General features: G+C 30.7%; 2 protein-coding genes across 2 annotated transcripts; both read right to left on the reverse strand.

Moving 5' to 3' along the window:
* Positions 1-784: 784 nt before the first annotated feature.
* LOC113866331 (V-type proton ATPase subunit a2-like) lies at positions 785-9,558 on the reverse strand. Its single transcript, XM_027501210.1, has 18 exons — positions 9,445-9,558; positions 9,265-9,309; positions 7,890-8,009; positions 7,695-7,802; positions 6,980-7,090; positions 6,700-6,873; positions 5,796-5,933; positions 4,831-4,938; positions 4,534-4,641; positions 4,273-4,421; positions 3,548-3,701; positions 2,683-2,843; positions 2,375-2,581; positions 1,900-2,083; positions 1,727-1,810; positions 1,444-1,637; positions 1,254-1,313; positions 785-989 (listed from the first exon to the last, which is right to left on the reverse strand). Exons 1-18 carry the CDS (start codon positions 9,556-9,558, stop codon positions 785-787), a joined length of 2,424 nt encoding a protein of 807 aa, XP_027357011.1.
* Positions 9,559-13,079: 3,521 nt separating this feature from the next.
* LOC113866332 (protein SHI RELATED SEQUENCE 3-like) lies at positions 13,080-14,032 on the reverse strand. Its single transcript, XM_027501211.1, has 3 exons — positions 13,783-14,032; positions 13,610-13,612; positions 13,080-13,456 (listed from the first exon to the last, which is right to left on the reverse strand). Exons 1-3 carry the CDS (start codon positions 14,030-14,032, stop codon positions 13,080-13,082), a joined length of 630 nt encoding a protein of 209 aa, XP_027357012.1.
* Between the last annotated feature and the right edge of the window lie 5,022 nt (positions 14,033-19,054).

The following is a 19,054-nucleotide window of genomic DNA, read 5'->3' on the forward strand; positions in this document are numbered from 1 at the left end:
CTATAGTGAAAATTAAAATTGGCCTGGTAGAGATTTAAAACCTAAAGCTAAACCCACATAGTATTTATTCCACAAACTCTAGATATTTTTTCTTTTTAGATAACATGTATCTAATAAGTAATAAAGTGAGTCCATAATTTGAGTTAGCCATTAAACTATTCAATAAAATATTAGAATCCAAAATGACAATAAAGGTAACATTCATTACTTAATTGTTATTATTAATCATTATAATAATTTACTTGAAGAAAATTAATTAAAGAGGATTTTTTTTCTTTTTTTAAGTAAAATCAAATTTATTATTGAACAGAATTAAGGTTAGCATTAAATTGTTTAATAAACCTTATGGTCCAAATGTTACTGAACATTATATTCTTTGCTCAATCGATGACGTCGTTGGCCCCCGGAATAATTTGTTTCATGAAAACTTACAAAATGAGAAAACAAAATTAACTTAATTATCAAAAATGTCTATATCTATATATTTCTAATTTTATTTTTTATATTTTCGTATTTTCTAATCCTCTTTTGTTTAGATTTTGAATTTTATTTTTATTTATCTATTTCTTAACTACCTTTTCCATAACGAAGCACTCGTATTGGCCCAACTACCAACTCATAAAGACACCAAAATCGAAAATGACAAACACAAAAACACAAGAACAAGCGTTTTAGGTTGAATCATTACTGTCACCATAAACAATTACATTAAGAAAAACGAACAAATATTCAAATTGGACTTATGACTAAAGAAACAAAGAAACCCCCTCGGTTCTTTTAAGAATCAGTGATCCTCATCATCTAGCAATGAGAAGGAGAAAGGGTAGAACTTGCAACCATCACCCTCATAGAACTTGCTTTGGTATTCTACCCAGTGAAGTCGTAAAGCATGCAAGAATGCGCTCAAACTTTCCATGCCAAGTAACACCCCAACGGTAGCAAAAACGAAGATAATAAGACCCATTATCGGGATAATCACATTGTTGTATCTGTAACATTATGGAGAGCAATTACCAGTCAAATTATCAGATTGTATTTGAGGGCACAAAATGAGTGATTGTAGAGAATGAACTATTAGCAACAAAAACCACTAAGCCCGATGGAGAATGAACTCCAATAAGTCATATTTAGTTTTCACTTATAAACAATTGATTTCTATGATTATATATATTCTATAAATATCCCCAATGTCCTGAATAAGTTGAAACTTGAAAGCAAGATAATTTAAACAGCGATTCATAAACTTGACATACCCCCATGCCATAATCAGAACCTTGTCGTAGAATACACTTGATAACTCAGAATGAGCAAGACTGCATTCAAAAGAGAGAGAAAAAAATAAATGTTCTGTTTATTACTTTTTATAAAATATTCTGTTTTGCAATATTGTGCATACGATTGTGTATAAGTTTGTGACAAGAATCAGAGTCTGTAGAGACATACCTAAGAGCCCATAGACGAAGGTAAGAAGCAGTATTAGAGACTGCTCCAAGTACAAATTCTATGCTGTGTATTAGTTGATGTACAAAGACTTCACTGAATTCAAATTCCTCCTGACCATGGGAATCATGATTTGACTCCCCTTGTAAGCTCTCTTCTGTGCTTTGAAGTGGTGTATAGGATTCACCCCGGTGTCTCTGGGGTAACATAATTATAAGAACCAGAAGATAGCAGTTTCATGTAGGAACAAATGTAGAGCTTGAGTAAAGTTCAAAAGAAAGCATACATCTTCATGTTGCTTCTTCAAAATAAAAGGTTTTGGGAACAGCATCCAGGGTATAGACACAACAGCCAGAAGTATTAGCATTTGCTGGTGGGAACACAACAAAGAATGTCAGTGATATTCATTATGAAATAAGCCAACAAGATAAGGGAAATGTGACTTGGAAGTGAACGAACCTGCAGAATTCTCTGACCTACAAAAAGTTGATTTTCACCCAAATCATCTGTAGGACTCAGGAACATGTAGATCATTATATGGTACAAATCAGCTTGAGAACCAGTGCACCACTTCACAACAATGAGAGCAGATAGGTAACCAAATAGACTGTTGAGAAATATCATCTGGGGAATAAATTGGAACCTTAAAAAGTGAAAGATTGAAACAACAAAATGAAGTTATCTGCAATTAAAAATATGCAAGAAAGCTCATAATCATTGAGAAAAATTCAGTAATTTTATTGTGGACAGGAAGAATTCCTAAAGAACATAAAGGATTTTGTTTTAAACTTCTTCCCTGCTAAAAAAAAGACTCTTGGATTTTTTTCACAAAATAAACACGACATTTCATGAACATACAATAAACAGGCATCCAAAACCCCAGATAAGTTTTCCACTGCCCAGACATGCAATACTACAGATAACTCAAACTTACCATATATTCACTCTGCTTCCAAAAAATTTGGCGTTGCAATAGCTCATTATAATTCCAAGGTTCATTTGAGCAACCCCAATAAGAATTGACATTTTCATTTTCAATGAGTTTAAAAAGGGTAATTCACTTCGTGTACCATGCCATACAGGGTCCACTCCAACTGGGTAAGTGCGACGCACTTTTACCAACCCAACTGTAGTAGCATCCCTGCATCAAAAAGAGGATTACGGAAAAAGGGAGAAACGGTAACTAAATTTTCTGAAAAATAAAGCATAATATTATGTTATGATTCAAGGGATTTGATCAACCTGCAAAAAGGGTCACGACATGCATATGCTGAAGGACCAAAAAGTTCAAATGGAACAGAAAAGAACTCATTATAGATCAAACCAGTATATATTGAGAAGACTGCCATCAACATAATAACATAACGGCCACCAAAAGTCATCTCTGTGAAGGCTTCCAGTTTCTGTTTTTTACCCAAAGATTCATGTTAAAAGAGACTGGAAATTTAAATAATACACATGTAACAAAAACACCTCTTCAAATGTAATTTACTACGAAAGAGTAACTAAAGTAATAAATTACATACCACTAAACAGAAATTGGAGACAGAATAATGTGAATCTGCATGGTTTTGACCAGCAATCAACAGAATTTTAAAGAATTTTCATCACTAGTTAATAACAAAATTATGGTCATCTTGCAGTAAAAACAACCACCAATTTGAAGGATTTTAGCACTCTTCAGAGTAATCAGAAGAGCAGTAGCTTCTAGGCGCTTAGTCACTTGCGGGGCAAGTTGCTGATCTGTCAGCCAGTTTGTTAGTTAAGTCAGAAAGTTGTACTGCAAGCCAACCTATTCTGAATACATATTCTCTGCATACTCTTGCAAGTTCAAATGATCTGAATACATATTCACTCTCTTATAACAAATGAATTCATTCTGATCAATACATTACAAGTCTCACTTAAAATTTCACTCAGGTTCTCAATTTTCTCGAACTCTTCATATTCAGAAAACACTTTCTCCTTTGCTCTTGAATCTTGATGCATGGTCTCCAAATCAAAAGTAACCCAAAGATTCTCTCTCTCTCTCTCTCTCTACACACACCCACACACACACATTTTCTACATTGTTTTAGAACAATTTTTGCAGCAAACTCAACATTACCTGGCCAGAAAGTTTCTTCTCCTTGATAATGAAAAAAAGAGCTACCAGTAGTAAACATATGCCATGTCCCCAATCCCCAAACATGACAGCAAAAAGAAATGGAAAGGTAATTATGGTATAGACAGTAGGATTTGCCTCCTGATACTTAGCAACCCTGAAATGATATGACAAAGTTCAAGTAAACATAAGCCTTCAGGTGCAGTGGTTTCTCTCGGTCACTTTTATGTTCAAATGTATGGTTTTAATAAATATATTTAGAAAATAGATACTTTTACTGGAGAACACATTTATCGAATATTTATTTTTGCATTTGAGTGTATGAATGGGAATATAGAATTCACATTTCTAATTAATAAATCTATGAATCTCTCTGCAGGTGTTCCAATCTGGTTCAGACAGTAAAGATTTTATATTTTCTGGAATTCATTTGATTTGTAAAGAACATAATATTTCTCTCTAATAGAAATATTACTTTGTGGCTTCTAGTATGATTTCAGTTTGCTTCAGTCATATTTATTTCAACCTAGTACTTCATTGATTTGTTGTGCAAGGACAAATTGTATGTCCATGGTACATTATATTTTAAATATCAAAAAGTATGTACATGATCATGTCATTTATTCTTCAGGAACTTTTGACAAGTATACCTCCTTGCCAACCCCCTGCCACTACCGAAAATAAAAAAGGAATAAGCAAAAGGAAAAAGAAATAAACAGGATGCTCACCCATATGAATCAATAATTTCTTGAAATGGAGAAGTAAATTTATTTGTACGAAAATAGGTAGGTGGCATCTCCCTCGTATGCAAGACTTGGAAAATGGCACTGACTTGGGAGTTAGAGTCAAAGGCTGCCCGCTGCAATGCATCCTGGATCTAAAACACCAACATTGTTCCACAGAATCAATTATGCAGTAGTCATAAAAAAGGAAAATTTTAACCCTGGCTAGAGAAAACAGAAAGAAGAGATCACTAGAACAATAAATACCATTTCTGTTGCAAAAACAGGACTCCAACCCTCAGCTAGAAGACATTTTTTGGTCACATCAAGGCTAAGCATGTTCAGGGTATGGTAAATGGATTTCTCCTTCCTCACCTACATGAATTGAAAGAAATACTGTCAAAAGACCCAAAAATACTAATCCATAAATAACTTCTAGAATGCGGAATGAAAATTTAGAAACAAAAAACACCCAAAAAGTAGATGATAAGGCATACATGTTCATGTTCATTACACTTACGTGCATAGCAAAATACATTAGTTGAGCATAAACATTTGACATACCAATAGATTCCATTGATCAAATTGAACCCCAATAGTCTGTAGCAAGTTGGCCCGGTGCAAAAGTCCAGCATCTATTGTGATCTTCATTTCTAGAAGTCTTCCTGAAACCTGAAGGTAAATTTGTTAGAATTACTTGGATATAAAGGTGAAAAAATAGTAACTTGTCGAATACTTCGCATGGATGGGAAAATGACGAGGCTTCTTAAGAATAAGATCATAAAAAAAAAAAAAAGAAACCTAGCTTGGTCAATGTCATCGTGAAGCATAAATTAAAAGATTATCCTCTCTGTAAGGAATTATATTCATTAATCCCTTCTATAATTTCTTTCATATGCTAGAATATTATTAAAAGCGGACAAAGTAATAGCAATTCAACTGCAAAGGAAAAACAGGTATAGTTAAGAGTCTCAGACCACCAATTCACCATCAATTATTCCTACTAATATGCACTTTTAAAATAACATGCCTATGCCTGAATAGAAAAACAACTAAAGAAAATATCTGAATCAGCAAAACATTAAACAGAACACAACAGTACAAACACTATTTGTGGAGTTTGATTATAAAGTGCTATAGTCAGTACATTTCACAGCATAATAGCGATTATGGAACCACTCACTCAATGTCTCATGATTATGAAAGATGTCTCAGAAAATTTTGAAATTGAGCCAATCTTCTCTTGCCCACTCTTGGGCTACAGTCAAAATCGTAAGGCCACCTAACTTTGATATTGTGGTCAATAATACTATGTCATATCTCTTGCAATTAAAATGCAAAGATGGACTTGTCCAGACTTTACCTAAGGTCATGAATTTTCTTTTGAAGCAATTTAAAACTCACAATTACAGCTTTAAAGCAGTACAGCAAGCTTGACCAACAACAACAACAATAATAATAAACTGGCAGGGGGGGGAGGGGTAGTACAAAAGCTTTTTATTAGGAGAAGTAAGAATCATAAAGCAAACCTCTGAAATCATTTGAGCTTGTTTTCCTAGTTCCTCAGCAAAAGGGTAACGATTAGCACCAAATGCCTCACATATTTTCAGAATCTTGCCTTTTGCTTTTTCACCAACACAGAAGACCAAAAACACATTTTTCTCAATCTGCAGTTTGACATTCACAACTCACCATAAAATGTAAACCAAAAAAAAAGGTTTGCAACAGGAAAAAAATGTTGTCTACCCAAACTAAATGACCTCATTTACTATTTTATGCTCACTAATAGGGATCACAGATTCGTAAGTACAAATTAACATAATACAATAATGGATATAACTAACCTTCAAATAAAATAGTTTATTAGAAACTTCATTTACATAATGATGATCTCCACATTCAATTTATCGGTGCCAATAAACAAGTACAGTATTAATAGAATAGTCAAATTAAGTTAGACTTGTTATTAAAAGAAAAGATATTACTAAAGTACTTGTTCTTCTATACATAATTCAAAACAAAGTTAATAATAAATAACACTTTTAACTCATTTTCTCATTTAGAAGGTCAAGGTAAGCTGTGATAGGATTGGACAGATAAATTGCTGAAAAGAAATATAAACCAATGAACCGATTAAGGTTAAATCTCAGAACTAAACCCAAGACATTTCAATTGGTTAAAAGAAAAGTGTATAATTTCCATGTGTAACCTAAGAAGTTTGATCTTTTGGTAAATAAATGATGCATAATAGCCACCAATTAGGAGTACAAAACTCAGAAGAAATATATCCGTTTGTTGTTATCCAGACTAATATAGTAATATACCCTAGTAAAAATAATATACGTGACAACATATGAACGTTAAACTAGCTTGCAACAAAGCAACTAATTATTCCACTGATTGTATGTGGATGGAGGAAATACGTGTAAGTACCTGTTCTCCAGAAACAGGGTCTGTGACAGAATCGTCAACAATAACCTGCCTCAAAAACACATTGCCTCTTGTAGCACGAAATAAAATTCTCTCAAATGCCATGGACTTTTCCCTGGGAATAAGACCTGCTAAAATCTCCAACCTAGTTTGCTTCAATGAATCAGTGGACAATTCCTTTACAACAACAATAAAAAAACAGGAATTGCTTCATCAGAAAAAAGGTTGTTGTCAATATTACAAGAGAGAGAAAAATTGAGTTATGAATAGCCACTGAATCTACTTGGTCCGGTGATAAAGGTGTTTCAATAGATTCACCACTTTGATGCTGTGATTCATATTCTCTCTGATGCTCTGTGGCGCTACTTTGAGCCGAGTGGAAAATATCACCAGCCTGAAAATGATGAATAACTATTTATTCTTTGCCATGTCATACATTATTACATTTAATATTTACGCTACTAAAATTCCAATTCTATAGACTAACAATCAATGAAAAGCTATTAGTCATTCACACCTGTACATGAGCATACAAAGAACAAAATGGTCAGGAGAAAAAACTAATAACTTTAGCAATCAGAGATGTATTGACGTTTGTAGAGTTAAGACAGCTTTGACAGTGCCCATATGCAACTAGCGGTTGATGCCAACATCAAACTATAACCATTCTTTAAATCGAAATCTGTTTCTCTTTCACTTCTATCAAGCACACCCTTCTTGACCATGCAACAATTATTGATGCCAACATTGTCGTTAAGAAGTCAATTGAACAAGTTTTTCACTTTTCAAATGCCATAAGTCAACGAACCCAAAACAAACCTATGCTAATAAATTGAGTTGATCCCGTAACCTCTAGGCCAGAAAGCATTGAAGGAAGCAATCATACTGTTGCACTAAGGCTCGTATTGTATTGAACATACTCTATTGAACAAATGGACACTACACTAAATCATTAAGGGAGCACCTAGATGATTGCAACAGCAGAAAATGGACCACACCTTCTGCAGAACAAGCTTATACTCCACTAATTCATTGTAATAGCGTTGTAACTTTTCACTGTTTGCATTGATCTCCGTTAGCTCTGACTCAAGTTCGGTAAGTTTTACCTGTTAAAAGGACATACATGGCGTTACTTACACATTAAAATTTACAAAACATAGAAAACAATATTATCAACTATCATATCAATGTACCTCAAGGTCATCAATGTTTACGTCTATCTGTTTTGTGGAACCTGTTGGTGAAACACCATCCTTCAACATTTCCTCCTTCAAAATACGCAATTTACGAGCCATCTCTCCGCATCTTTTTATCTTCATAAACACCAGTCAAGCATTATATTTTTACTCCTACTTTTTTTACACTTTTTTTTCATTTAATTTTCTTTCTTCTCTAACTCATCATCCATCCCATCTTTTATTTTCTCGCCACCCATTTAACATGCGTCAATGAATCATTTTCTTCATGAAAATGTTTAAGTTTCAACAACTAGTCCCGTACATGAACTAGAGGTAATAGATAATGTAACATGGCAAGGAAAATGAAGAGCATTAAATTAAAGTTAATATGATCGAAAATGTCTATAAACCAAAGTTGTATAGTAAATTGTAATGTAATGATAAAACTTAAAATACCCTCTCATATTAATACTAATAATTCTAACTAAAAAATTAATCATGAGATATTTGAAAACAAGAAAATTATGAAAAATAATAGAAAATCTAATCTTAAAATATAATCTTTAAAGCATATAAAAAATATTTTGAAATATATATATATATATATATATATATATATATATAATTTTATAATCTAGGACAAAAAATATAGATGATAAAATAATTTTATAACTTATAGTTATATAACTTTTTTTTATTAATTTTAATGAATTACATATTTATTTCTTATAAATAAGATTGGAGATAGTATACTATTAAAATAATAATAATAGATAATATCTATTTTATATTTTATCCATCAAAACCAATAATTTTTTTAAAGATATTTTATTGTCTTAATTTATTTTGTATTCATGTATTTTGATTGTTTTTACATTGTAAATAATATACATGAAGAAAACCAAACAATGTTTAACTTTATTTTTACGTTTATAAATAATCGTGCATGAGTATAACAATTAATATAAAATATATTAACTAAAATACATTATAATGAAATATAATGTGATAATAAAACTTAAAGTATCCACTCTTATTCATATTAAGAATTATAACTAAATAAGGAATAAATTATAAGATATTAATAAATAAATAATTTTAAAAGATAATTTTTAAAATATCTTAAAATATTTTAGTATATAAAATTATTTATTACCTTAAATAATTTTAACATACAACGTTAATATTACGCAACATTTAAAAAATAAGACATGATATTATCATAATCTGTGAAGCTATTAAAAAAATATCATTTTTATGAATATTTAATTGCATGTTTAAATCGATGTATAAACGAATATGAATTGATATTTAGTTCTAAACTTGTGATAATTAATTTTAAAAAAACCTGCCATATAATACCATAAAAAGAAACGTAACAGTAACAGACCTGAGTCGCATAAGTTCGTTGGAAAGGGCCTTTCTCCGCATTCAGCTGAAAATAACAAGAGCAGAGTACGTTATATTTAGACTTTAGTGCGTGTTTGGATTCACCTTTATACAGAATCACGTTTACTCCAACGCTAGCTTCTGCGTTGTACTTCAGTTTATACTCAGAAAGAGAACTCACATCCTTGAATTGAAGGAGGCCAAGAACGCCGAGGTATGAGATCGTCACGTGAGCGGATTCCACCGGAATCGCAAGTTGAAGAAGTTGCATCGCCTCTGACCGGAACCCATCCATCGCCGGTTGCCAACCACCGCACGCTTCCTCTCCCAACCGCACAAGTCAACACCCCCTCTCTCTCTCTCTCTAATTCTTTCTACAAATTTGAAAAATATTTTCTCATGTGAATGTTACTTCTAAAAATTATCATGAAAAATTATTCAAATAAACAATAAAGAGAAAATTCTCCGTTTTGAAATATGATTTTAGAATTGACTTACGTGCCTTCAATCTCTTTTCAATTCTTGCTTAATTAATTATAATTTTTTCAAACTATAAACCAATCAGTCTGTATCTTCATAGCGTAGGTCAAAAGATTAGGATCACATAAAATAATACTCACTATAAAAGAGAGTTTCGTTATTTTTCTTACATTACAATAATACAAATATTTTTCTTTCAAAACCTTAATGTGTAAGAAGCAATTTTGCAGCGATTTGAATAACTACGACGACAGGAGGGATTTGAAAATTGTCAACGACAAAAACATAACACACTCACATCACCTTGCATCCTAGAAGGAAGCGATGATTAAGTTTGATAATTTATTTAGGGAAATGAATTAAAAACATAATCCAAGCTAGTATCAATTAAACTACTATAATCCGATAATTTTTTTTAAGAAAATTAATTAAAAGATATTTTTTATGAATTATTTTAAAAATAATTAAATTTATTGTAGCAGATTAAGGATTAAAGTTAGCTAGCACTGAACTGCTCAATAGATTGTTCTGCTCCAAATGATATTAGAGACTCTTGGTCTTTTATATATAAATATATATAAAGGACTCTTAGCTTGTATGCTTCTTTCCGATGATCATATTACTTTTTACATATAATAATATTTGTTATGATTAGATCAGCACGTACATAGTCGCTAATTACGTTAAGTAAAGCATCACGCTATACTTTTCTTGGGTACATGCATCAAACTATAATTACTATTACTTTAACAAAATATCCCAGACAAGAATCAAGTGGACCGCGTATGTAATGTGTGTGCTTTCCCACGACAATAAATGGGTTAATTATAAATAAATGAAATTAGAATAATGATATTTACATATTATAATCTTTATATATTTATTTTTATATTTTGGTTAAAAATGCATAGAAAGAAAGTATTAAAATATGCATTTTCTTGTTTTAATATTGAAATAAAAGCATTAATTGTAGGAATGATATAAGATTTTGTGTGTAAATATCATTAATCTTTTTAGTTATTGGACCAATGGAGTTATGATCCATCCTTGCTTTGGGTGACTATAGCATCCGACATATATATTAATGCTAATCCCATAAACGTTTTTTAATCCAGCATTAGAAAAGGTTTCGATGTCACGACTAGAATTAGCAAGTAGATCATCTACAAGCCATCTGTGGGAGAGAATCCAATAAGAAAATTTATTAATGTGATTGGTTTAGCTACGTACTATATATGCAATGCGCTGTCCTAGTCTTAGTTTGGTATATGGCTCCTTTATTTCAAGTAAAAAGGATATATTCCTCAGGTTGTCACTGAGAGTATCAATCAATTCTTATAGTTAGCAAGCGGAATGCTTTACTGCAAAAGCTAAGTTGCAACCAAACTCACAAGATGCCTTAACTTTCTTAATCTCTTTAGTACAACAGTTCCAAAGGATATATAGCAGGTCATAAATTAGTTGTTAAAGAAGGAAGAGGACTAAAATTTATTGTCTCTTAATTTTAACTCCCCCCTTCAAAATGAAAAAGTTTAGAAGGGAAAGAAACCATTAGATTAATTGAATAAAAAAATTTTTATTTTATTTTATTTTATTATCATAAATATATAATAATAAATTTATTATTTATGTTTAATAGAAAAAAAATTATTATTTATCTTCTCTCTTTTTTTAATTTAGATTTAACTCGAATCGCGTACTTAGATGTGGTGAATAAATTTATCATTGAAAATAACACATTTACTTATAACCATATGTATTTCTATATTTATATATATTTGATATTATACTTATACAACGAATGTACATAACAAGTTAGACAAGTAAGAGAGATAAAATAAAATAAAATAAGAAAGGTATTGTTATAAAAAAAATAGAGAGAAATATTATATAATTATTGTACGAAAATGATATCTTGATATTTATCTGTTTATTTATTTATATATGCGCGCGTTTATTTGTTCGGATTTGTAGTTGTGAATTTTTAGGAAAAAACAAGAGTTTTTATATATAAAAAATAAATGCATAAAATTTAAAAAAAGAAGACATGTTAAATACCAGTTAAGGAAACCAACGCTTTCATTTTGTAAAAAACTTTGTGGTACTAAATATGATGGATGGATCTATACTCGACGAACAATTGGGGAAGCATAATAAATCACGAAGCAATGAAAAAATTGCTTCTAATAAAATGTGTGCCGGTAATCTATGCTTATAGCCTTATATATCTCTTTCGTACCAATTATATTTTGTAAAATTAAAATACTTAATATGTCATATTAATTGATTTCAAATAGTTTTTAAAAAAATATAATTTTTTTTTATATTTTTAATATAATAAATATAAAAACATAAAAATTATTCAATAACAATCAATGCGAACGGGAGAAAAATGCATTTACTCATAGCTCAGGTAAACTTGAACTCCCGTGTCTTTGGAATGATATCTAAAAGATAAAGAACTCTTCTATCTTTACATTCATTTTCTCTTATATTTGTTTTTTATTTTTAAGTCACTCCTTTTTTTCTGTCATGGTTTTTATTTTTCCTCCTTTTTGTATATTTTCTCTTCTTATTTCTCTCTTTCTTTCACTCAGTGTATACTCAAAAAGTGAGTGTGAAAGAATAATTTTGCAAAGAAAATTTTCTGTTCAATGTCCGCGCGCACGCCATTGGAACAAATAAAAGAACCTACCAAGCTTCGAAAAGTCCATAGCTTGCCAAACAACACGTTATCATCTCTTTTAGTTATGTTGTCATGTGTGCTTGTTCCTATCTAGAAACTTTGGGTTTGATGCAGCCCTATAGACACGACATACATGTAAACGAATTGATTATAGTGTTAAATATTAATTGTCTAGAAAACTTGGAAACTTGTCCCAACTATGCTTCAAGCTGGCAAAAGTATAGACTACTACAATAATGGTGACAAAGGGACTCGAAGTTCAGGAAAACATTATCATCGACAAAAATCTAAAAAGTGAACCACATCAAACGAAGACGACAAAAGTGCAAAACTTATATGTAGGGACACATGCCACATGCTAAATTAACAAAACCATATGGGGAACAAACTGAGTCATCGGTATTTCAACCAGAAAAAAACAAGCTCTCTCGGTCACATTTGTTTAATGAATATGTTTCTACGGTATAATTAATATTGTGTAATTACTTGAGAAATAATTAATAAACTAATGCTCCAAGAAGGTGGCTAGCTTGCTAGCTGAATTAGTAAGTGTTTCATTCATCCATCAATGACGATATTCCATTCTGTTCTTGATTCCCACCTCAAAATGCTTTCTCTCTCATGTCTTTCATGATCAAGAAAGAATTGAACTATGGTTTTGGGTATGAGAAATATGGCATACCGGGCCTGAAAGGAGCAAGGGGAAATGGATATGGTGGTGCAGTAAACAAAGGCTCATCATGAGCAGTGGAGGCCATAGTAGTAGTTGCACCACTATCTCTAGTGTGGACTGAAGCATTGGTAAGATCAAGATTCTGCTGCTGATCAACAAGACCCTTGGAACTGTCACCCCTATGATAGCTTTGTTCAGGACCTTGATCATATAGAAGACCACTAAATAAATGTCCTCCAATGTTCACAGATGTTTGATATGCGATTTCATTAACCGCATCATCCATAGAACGAACCTGAACGCACCGAAATATAGCCATGGAATTCATAGCAGCTGGAAATTTGAACTCGAAACCTGAAAAAAGAAAACCATATTTTCTATTATGGCCATGTTTCTACATTTCTAGTGTTAACCAGATAACGACAAAATAAACAGTAATTTAGCAACCAGAACGAAGTTTGAACAGAAAGATGCAAATAGGCTTAATTAGTATTTAGAATCACTCACTAGCTATATGAGTATGATATTCGCCAGACAGAGATTATGATAACTACTAGTTTACTACATATATAACTGAGCAAAAACAAAAATTAAAAAAGCAAAAGCGCCTATATAGGGCTCTGCAGTATACATATATGGATGTTAATTTTGGTTATACACATATATTTAAAAATAGTAACCTGAATATGGGTTGATCTGCTTGTGCTTTTGAGGAATCTCTCCTTGATAAGTAGGGGGAGAAGGTTGTAGCTGCTCCCTCTGGCGCCTCCTATCCACAGGAGTCCAAGTGCTCTTGATATGGGTTGGGCACTCAAACCCTTTATTCTTGCAGCAAGTCCTACACCTAGAGTATGAGCATTCCTTCTTGGCTTGGTTCCCACAGTCTTGGCACTTTGAACCCCTTAGTACCACTTCTTCTTGCCCTTGCATCGCACCCTTCATATATCTCTTTTTTTTTCCCTAAAAATCTTTCTAGCCGTCCTCCACCATATGCTTCTAGAGGACCTAGTCTCGGTGATCAATGGGTCCAATTAAAAGAAAGCAATAATCTTCTTTTCTTTGTTTAAAAAACAATTAGCATTATTAATTATAAAATCACTCCACTCGAGTTCTAAAATACAAGTACACCATGGCAAAGCCGCCCACCGTATGTGGCAAGCGAATCAATTCTAGATTGAAATTAATCCACATTACTAAGGCACAAAAATTGCCATGAGATTAAAAAAAGGTAAAACAGTAATTAAAAATGGAAACGTGTTAGAATAAGGTAAAGGGTCATGTGCTCACAACAAAATCCAGGTATAACCCATTGCTTAAGTATAAGTGGATATAAATGAATCTTCAACAATTTAGATGTCTTTGGTTTGCATGTTTGAAACTAACAATTATTGATAGTGTCTGATGCAGACATAAAGTTAGCGTGTCTAAAGTGCTTTTTGTTTAGTATTTGAAGCAAGAGAAACATTTAGTAATATAATTTTTATTTTTTTTTATTTGGTAAAATCTCATATTATAATTCCATCAAATAATATGACCCTCACTGTTTATTGGTGGGATCAACATAAAATTTTACATAATAATAAAAATATTAAAAATTGTTAATTTGTACATTGCTAACCAGTTTTTTTTCCCTCTTCATACTATATATCTACAACTTGGTTACCTGATGTTGGTCTACCCATCTAGCCTTCAAACCACGCTTTGAAAAACCATAAATCTACTAGCTATAGCAAATGAAAAGTAGTCATTTTTCAGGAACAGAAGCCCTAATTTGAAGTCAACCAAACAACAATCAGGTGCACCCAAAATTATATATATTTACGTAGCATAGCAATAACTGTGGAATGGATTTGAGTAAAAAGAATTTTTTTTTTTAATTACCTTAGATTACTCAAAATAGTAAAACATGAAAATTCTTCCCATTATCGCTCATATATGTAGTCATACTCAAGTTCCTTCTCTCATGTTTTCCTTGGAACGATTGTAGCGTGTGGGGGGTTACTGTTGGCCAGTGGGAACGAAGAAATTAAAGTGCGGCAATTTCAATTAAATATTTGGCGAAAATTTATGCCTTTGTCCCTAAATTTCAATGGGACTTTTTTATTATATTTTTGTTTACAGTGAATATTTACTTTTTGGGAGCAACAAGAGAAAAGTAATTGTATGTATAGGTATTACGTATTAAGCAACCCATCACTTAAGTGCTTCAACTTTTGAACGTGGAAATAATAGTAATTTCGCAGGGTCGCTCACTCATGCTTGAAATTTTGAAGTGTAGGGTTTTTCCTGACCATTATTCAATAGTGATTAAAAAATTATATAATTTTCTTTATTGAAAATCATGACATTTAATATTGATAAATGTTTTATTTTTTAACAAAAATTCTACACTTTCAAAATTTTAATCATTATTATGGTTAACAAAACTGTTTGAAATAATCCCTCATATTAGTTCTTGAAAAATCTGAATCAACAGCTGGTCTATGAATTTTCGTGGGGTTCAATTAATCTGACCTTTTATTAGGCTTACACTTGTTCCTTTTCTGTAAAATTAGAGACCACAACCAAGTCTCTCATTGACTTGAAGCGCATTTCATAATCATGGTGGATGGATCAGTCACCAAAGAGATTATTTTCTTTTTGCTTTAACTACCAAAAGTATTGACAGAATTACTGACAGCAATTTGAAATAGGTTTTGGCTGTTAACAGCTTTCTAGCTTCACTTTCATCAACAAGCAGTATTGCAGCATATATTGACTTTTGTTGTGTCTCCATAATTAGCATAGAATTTGATGTGTCTCCATATATAATAAACAACACTTGTTGGTTGCAGCATGTGTCTCTTAAATTTCGATATATAATAGAATTCACAGTTAAAATAATAGCCACTTTTGCAACTTCTTCGAATGGTTAGCCATTTATATTATCATGAGACTGCTTCTCTCTAAGCACTAAGAAGTTAATTTCTAACGAAAAATGAATCGCTAGGTAGCATGTGCCAATTTCACCATTTGGTACTTTAGAAGGCTGGTACATCCAAGAGGATGGTTCAGTATAGAATAACAAAATATACTCACTTGATGGTTCACTTTACCCCTCTCAAAAGTTTTCACAATAGTTTAAAGAAAGATAAATTCTAGTTTCAGTCACATTTTATTTGTTTCTATATAAAGAATCTTATTTTTAATTTTATTGAAATAAATTTATTAAAATTATAACACCCTTACTATTTTTCATGCAAGAAACTAAAAACATAGTGACTAAAATTAAAAAAAATTATATACAGGGACCAAAATAAAATGTATATTACAAAAATTAAAAAAAATATCAAACTTGACATTATTCTAATTTAGCTAAATGGTAGGGACAGATTTGTAAATAATTTTTTACGTAAGAATTAAAATGTATAATTTCAGTATATAAAATTTAAAACAAAAAATAATACAAGTACAAAAATAAATTTTATAACTAAACCATTTAAAATAGCATGTACTTTTTTTTAGACAAAATGTTGAACATATTCGAATCGTTTAATGTAGAAGAAATATATAAAATGAGAAAATAGTGATTTATTTATCGTTTACTTAAAATAAAATAATTTATGAATATAATTCTTATTTTCTTATTTTATGTTTTTTATTTTAATGAAACTAAATTTGTGTTTAATATATAATTTTATGAAAAAAAAGTTTTACCAAGACTTTGTTTAAAAATTTTAAAAAATAGAATAAAAGAAAAAAAAATACAAAACTCTCTAAATTTAAAAAAAAATTAAAAACATGAAATTAAAAGAATTTTAAAGAACTTATAAACTCTTTCTCTTTCATCTAAAACTTTTTAAAATTAAGGATAATTATTACATAAATTTTTTTTTTCTTTTATAAAAAAAAAACTAACTTCCATATCAACCTATTGTATATATACGAAGTATTAGTATATTACTAGAGCTAGTTAAATGGATAAGTTTGACTATACCAACCTGGCTAAGCTTTGTTAAATAAAAATTTGAATCAAATTTAAACTTAATCTTAATTTAAGGCTTAAATAAAAGATAAGTTCTGTTAACTCTACTCAAATACCTCTATATATGTATTACATCTGGTTGGGGACACCATATATTATTTTCCCCATCATGATTATTAGTTTGGTTGTTCCTACTTACTAGCTCGTGCAAACAAAATGCAACACCATTTATAAGAAAAGATTAATGATTCAAACTGTCACGATATGAGTTACAAGGGACGAGTTTAACGACAGAAAAAAAAATTATATTCATCAAAATTGATTTCTAGGGATTACAAGCGACAGAGAGCATGGTTATTTTTAACATTCCAATGTTTTATAAGAAAATATTAAATTAAAATAAGTTTATTTAATATCTTAAAAATATAAAATTATTCTTTTAATATTCTAATTACTTCAGCAGACCTCTAATGACTACAAGTTATATTCTCCCCATAAACGATGTAATGTGCATAAGAATTCATGTCCTCGTATTTTCACTACAAAATTACGTTAAATTGTTATGTTTATTTTTTAGATAAATTTATATTAATTTAAAAAATATTTATTTAATATTATCAAAATATATAACTATATAATTTTCATAAGATGTCCAAAAATTATTCCATTCTTATATAAAATGGCACAGTATTTTTTCGCCCGAATACTTATTTGCTCCTGTTCTGTTCAAATGTTTTATTTTAAGGAAATTATCTTAATAATGCATAAATTTGAGACAGGAAAACAATATTTCTTTGAATTTTAGGGGTATTTTTGAAATAAGTGTATAAAAAATAGATATAATTATATACAAATATTAAAATTTTAGTGTCCAAATAATAAAACATAAAATTTAATGTTTATATTTTGCATGATATCAAAATTTTACTAATTTTTATTATGAGCATGTAGAATATTTTTCCTAAAAAATATTAGTAATATATTTTGTAATATACTTTTTTTAATACACACTATATTATTAGTTACAATCCGAAATTTTAACCTAACTCTTTTTCTTTTGGTCTTTCCTTTTTTTATCAACGCTCTTTTATTTGGTCAGTATCCCTTTTTATTGGGCACGCAAAGTTGAATAAGAAGCCCAACAATGTCATTAGCACACTACTAAATGACCACAGACACATTCTGACTTTGTGGACCTGGTTGTTTTGCCGATATTTTCATGGCCCATTGATGTAAAATAAAAGAAGGGTATAATTCACAACTTGGTGTAGGCTGAGCTGGCAAAGCTGAGCTAGAGAATTTGATGGGGTCACAGTATTTAAAACGCCAAGCTACACATCACAATCAGGTCCCCGTTACATCGTTTAATGTTCCCCATACTTATGTGCCCATGTGAATAATGCAAAGAGAATGTAGCCATGTTCCAACTAGATTCTGGCCATGAAAGCCTTTTCAAGTTTTATAAGATGCATACTTAAAAGAACAACTATATTTTCTGTATACTTCTTCAGGAAATAGCTTTCCCATATATATGCCCCAAACAAAAATATCCCATCATACCATCTTGGCTACCGATGTTCCATAACCTTAATTGCCTTTCAATCGCAAAATGTGTCTCAATATTGTTTTCTGAGATGTTCATGTGCTGTTTGTTTGGTCGGAAGATAATAAAGGAAACGGAAGGGACTTGTATATATAAAATTAATTGATTTTAATTCTAAAGAAGATAGGAAAAGTAAAGAGGTTAAAATTTCTCCTCCTCATTTTTGCTTATGAGTATTTGGAAGGTGAGGACAAACTTCAATTCTGTTGGAAAGAGAAAGTTTAAGAAGAAATTAGAGACCAGAAAGGAGTGATTTTGATGTTTTACTTTTACTTGTAGGAATGCAATAATTATTTACTTTTTTTTTGTCCGTGTAAATCAAATGGAATATTTTTTTTCTTTCACTTCTTATTCTCTCACTTTCTTTAAAATATGCCTTTTTTTT

Source organism: Abrus precatorius, unplaced genomic scaffold, assembly GCF_003935025.1.
Source record: "Abrus precatorius isolate BTA unplaced genomic scaffold, Abrus_2018 Scaffold4, whole genome shotgun sequence".
Lineage (NCBI taxonomy): Eukaryota > Viridiplantae > Streptophyta > Magnoliopsida > Fabales > Fabaceae > Abrus > Abrus precatorius.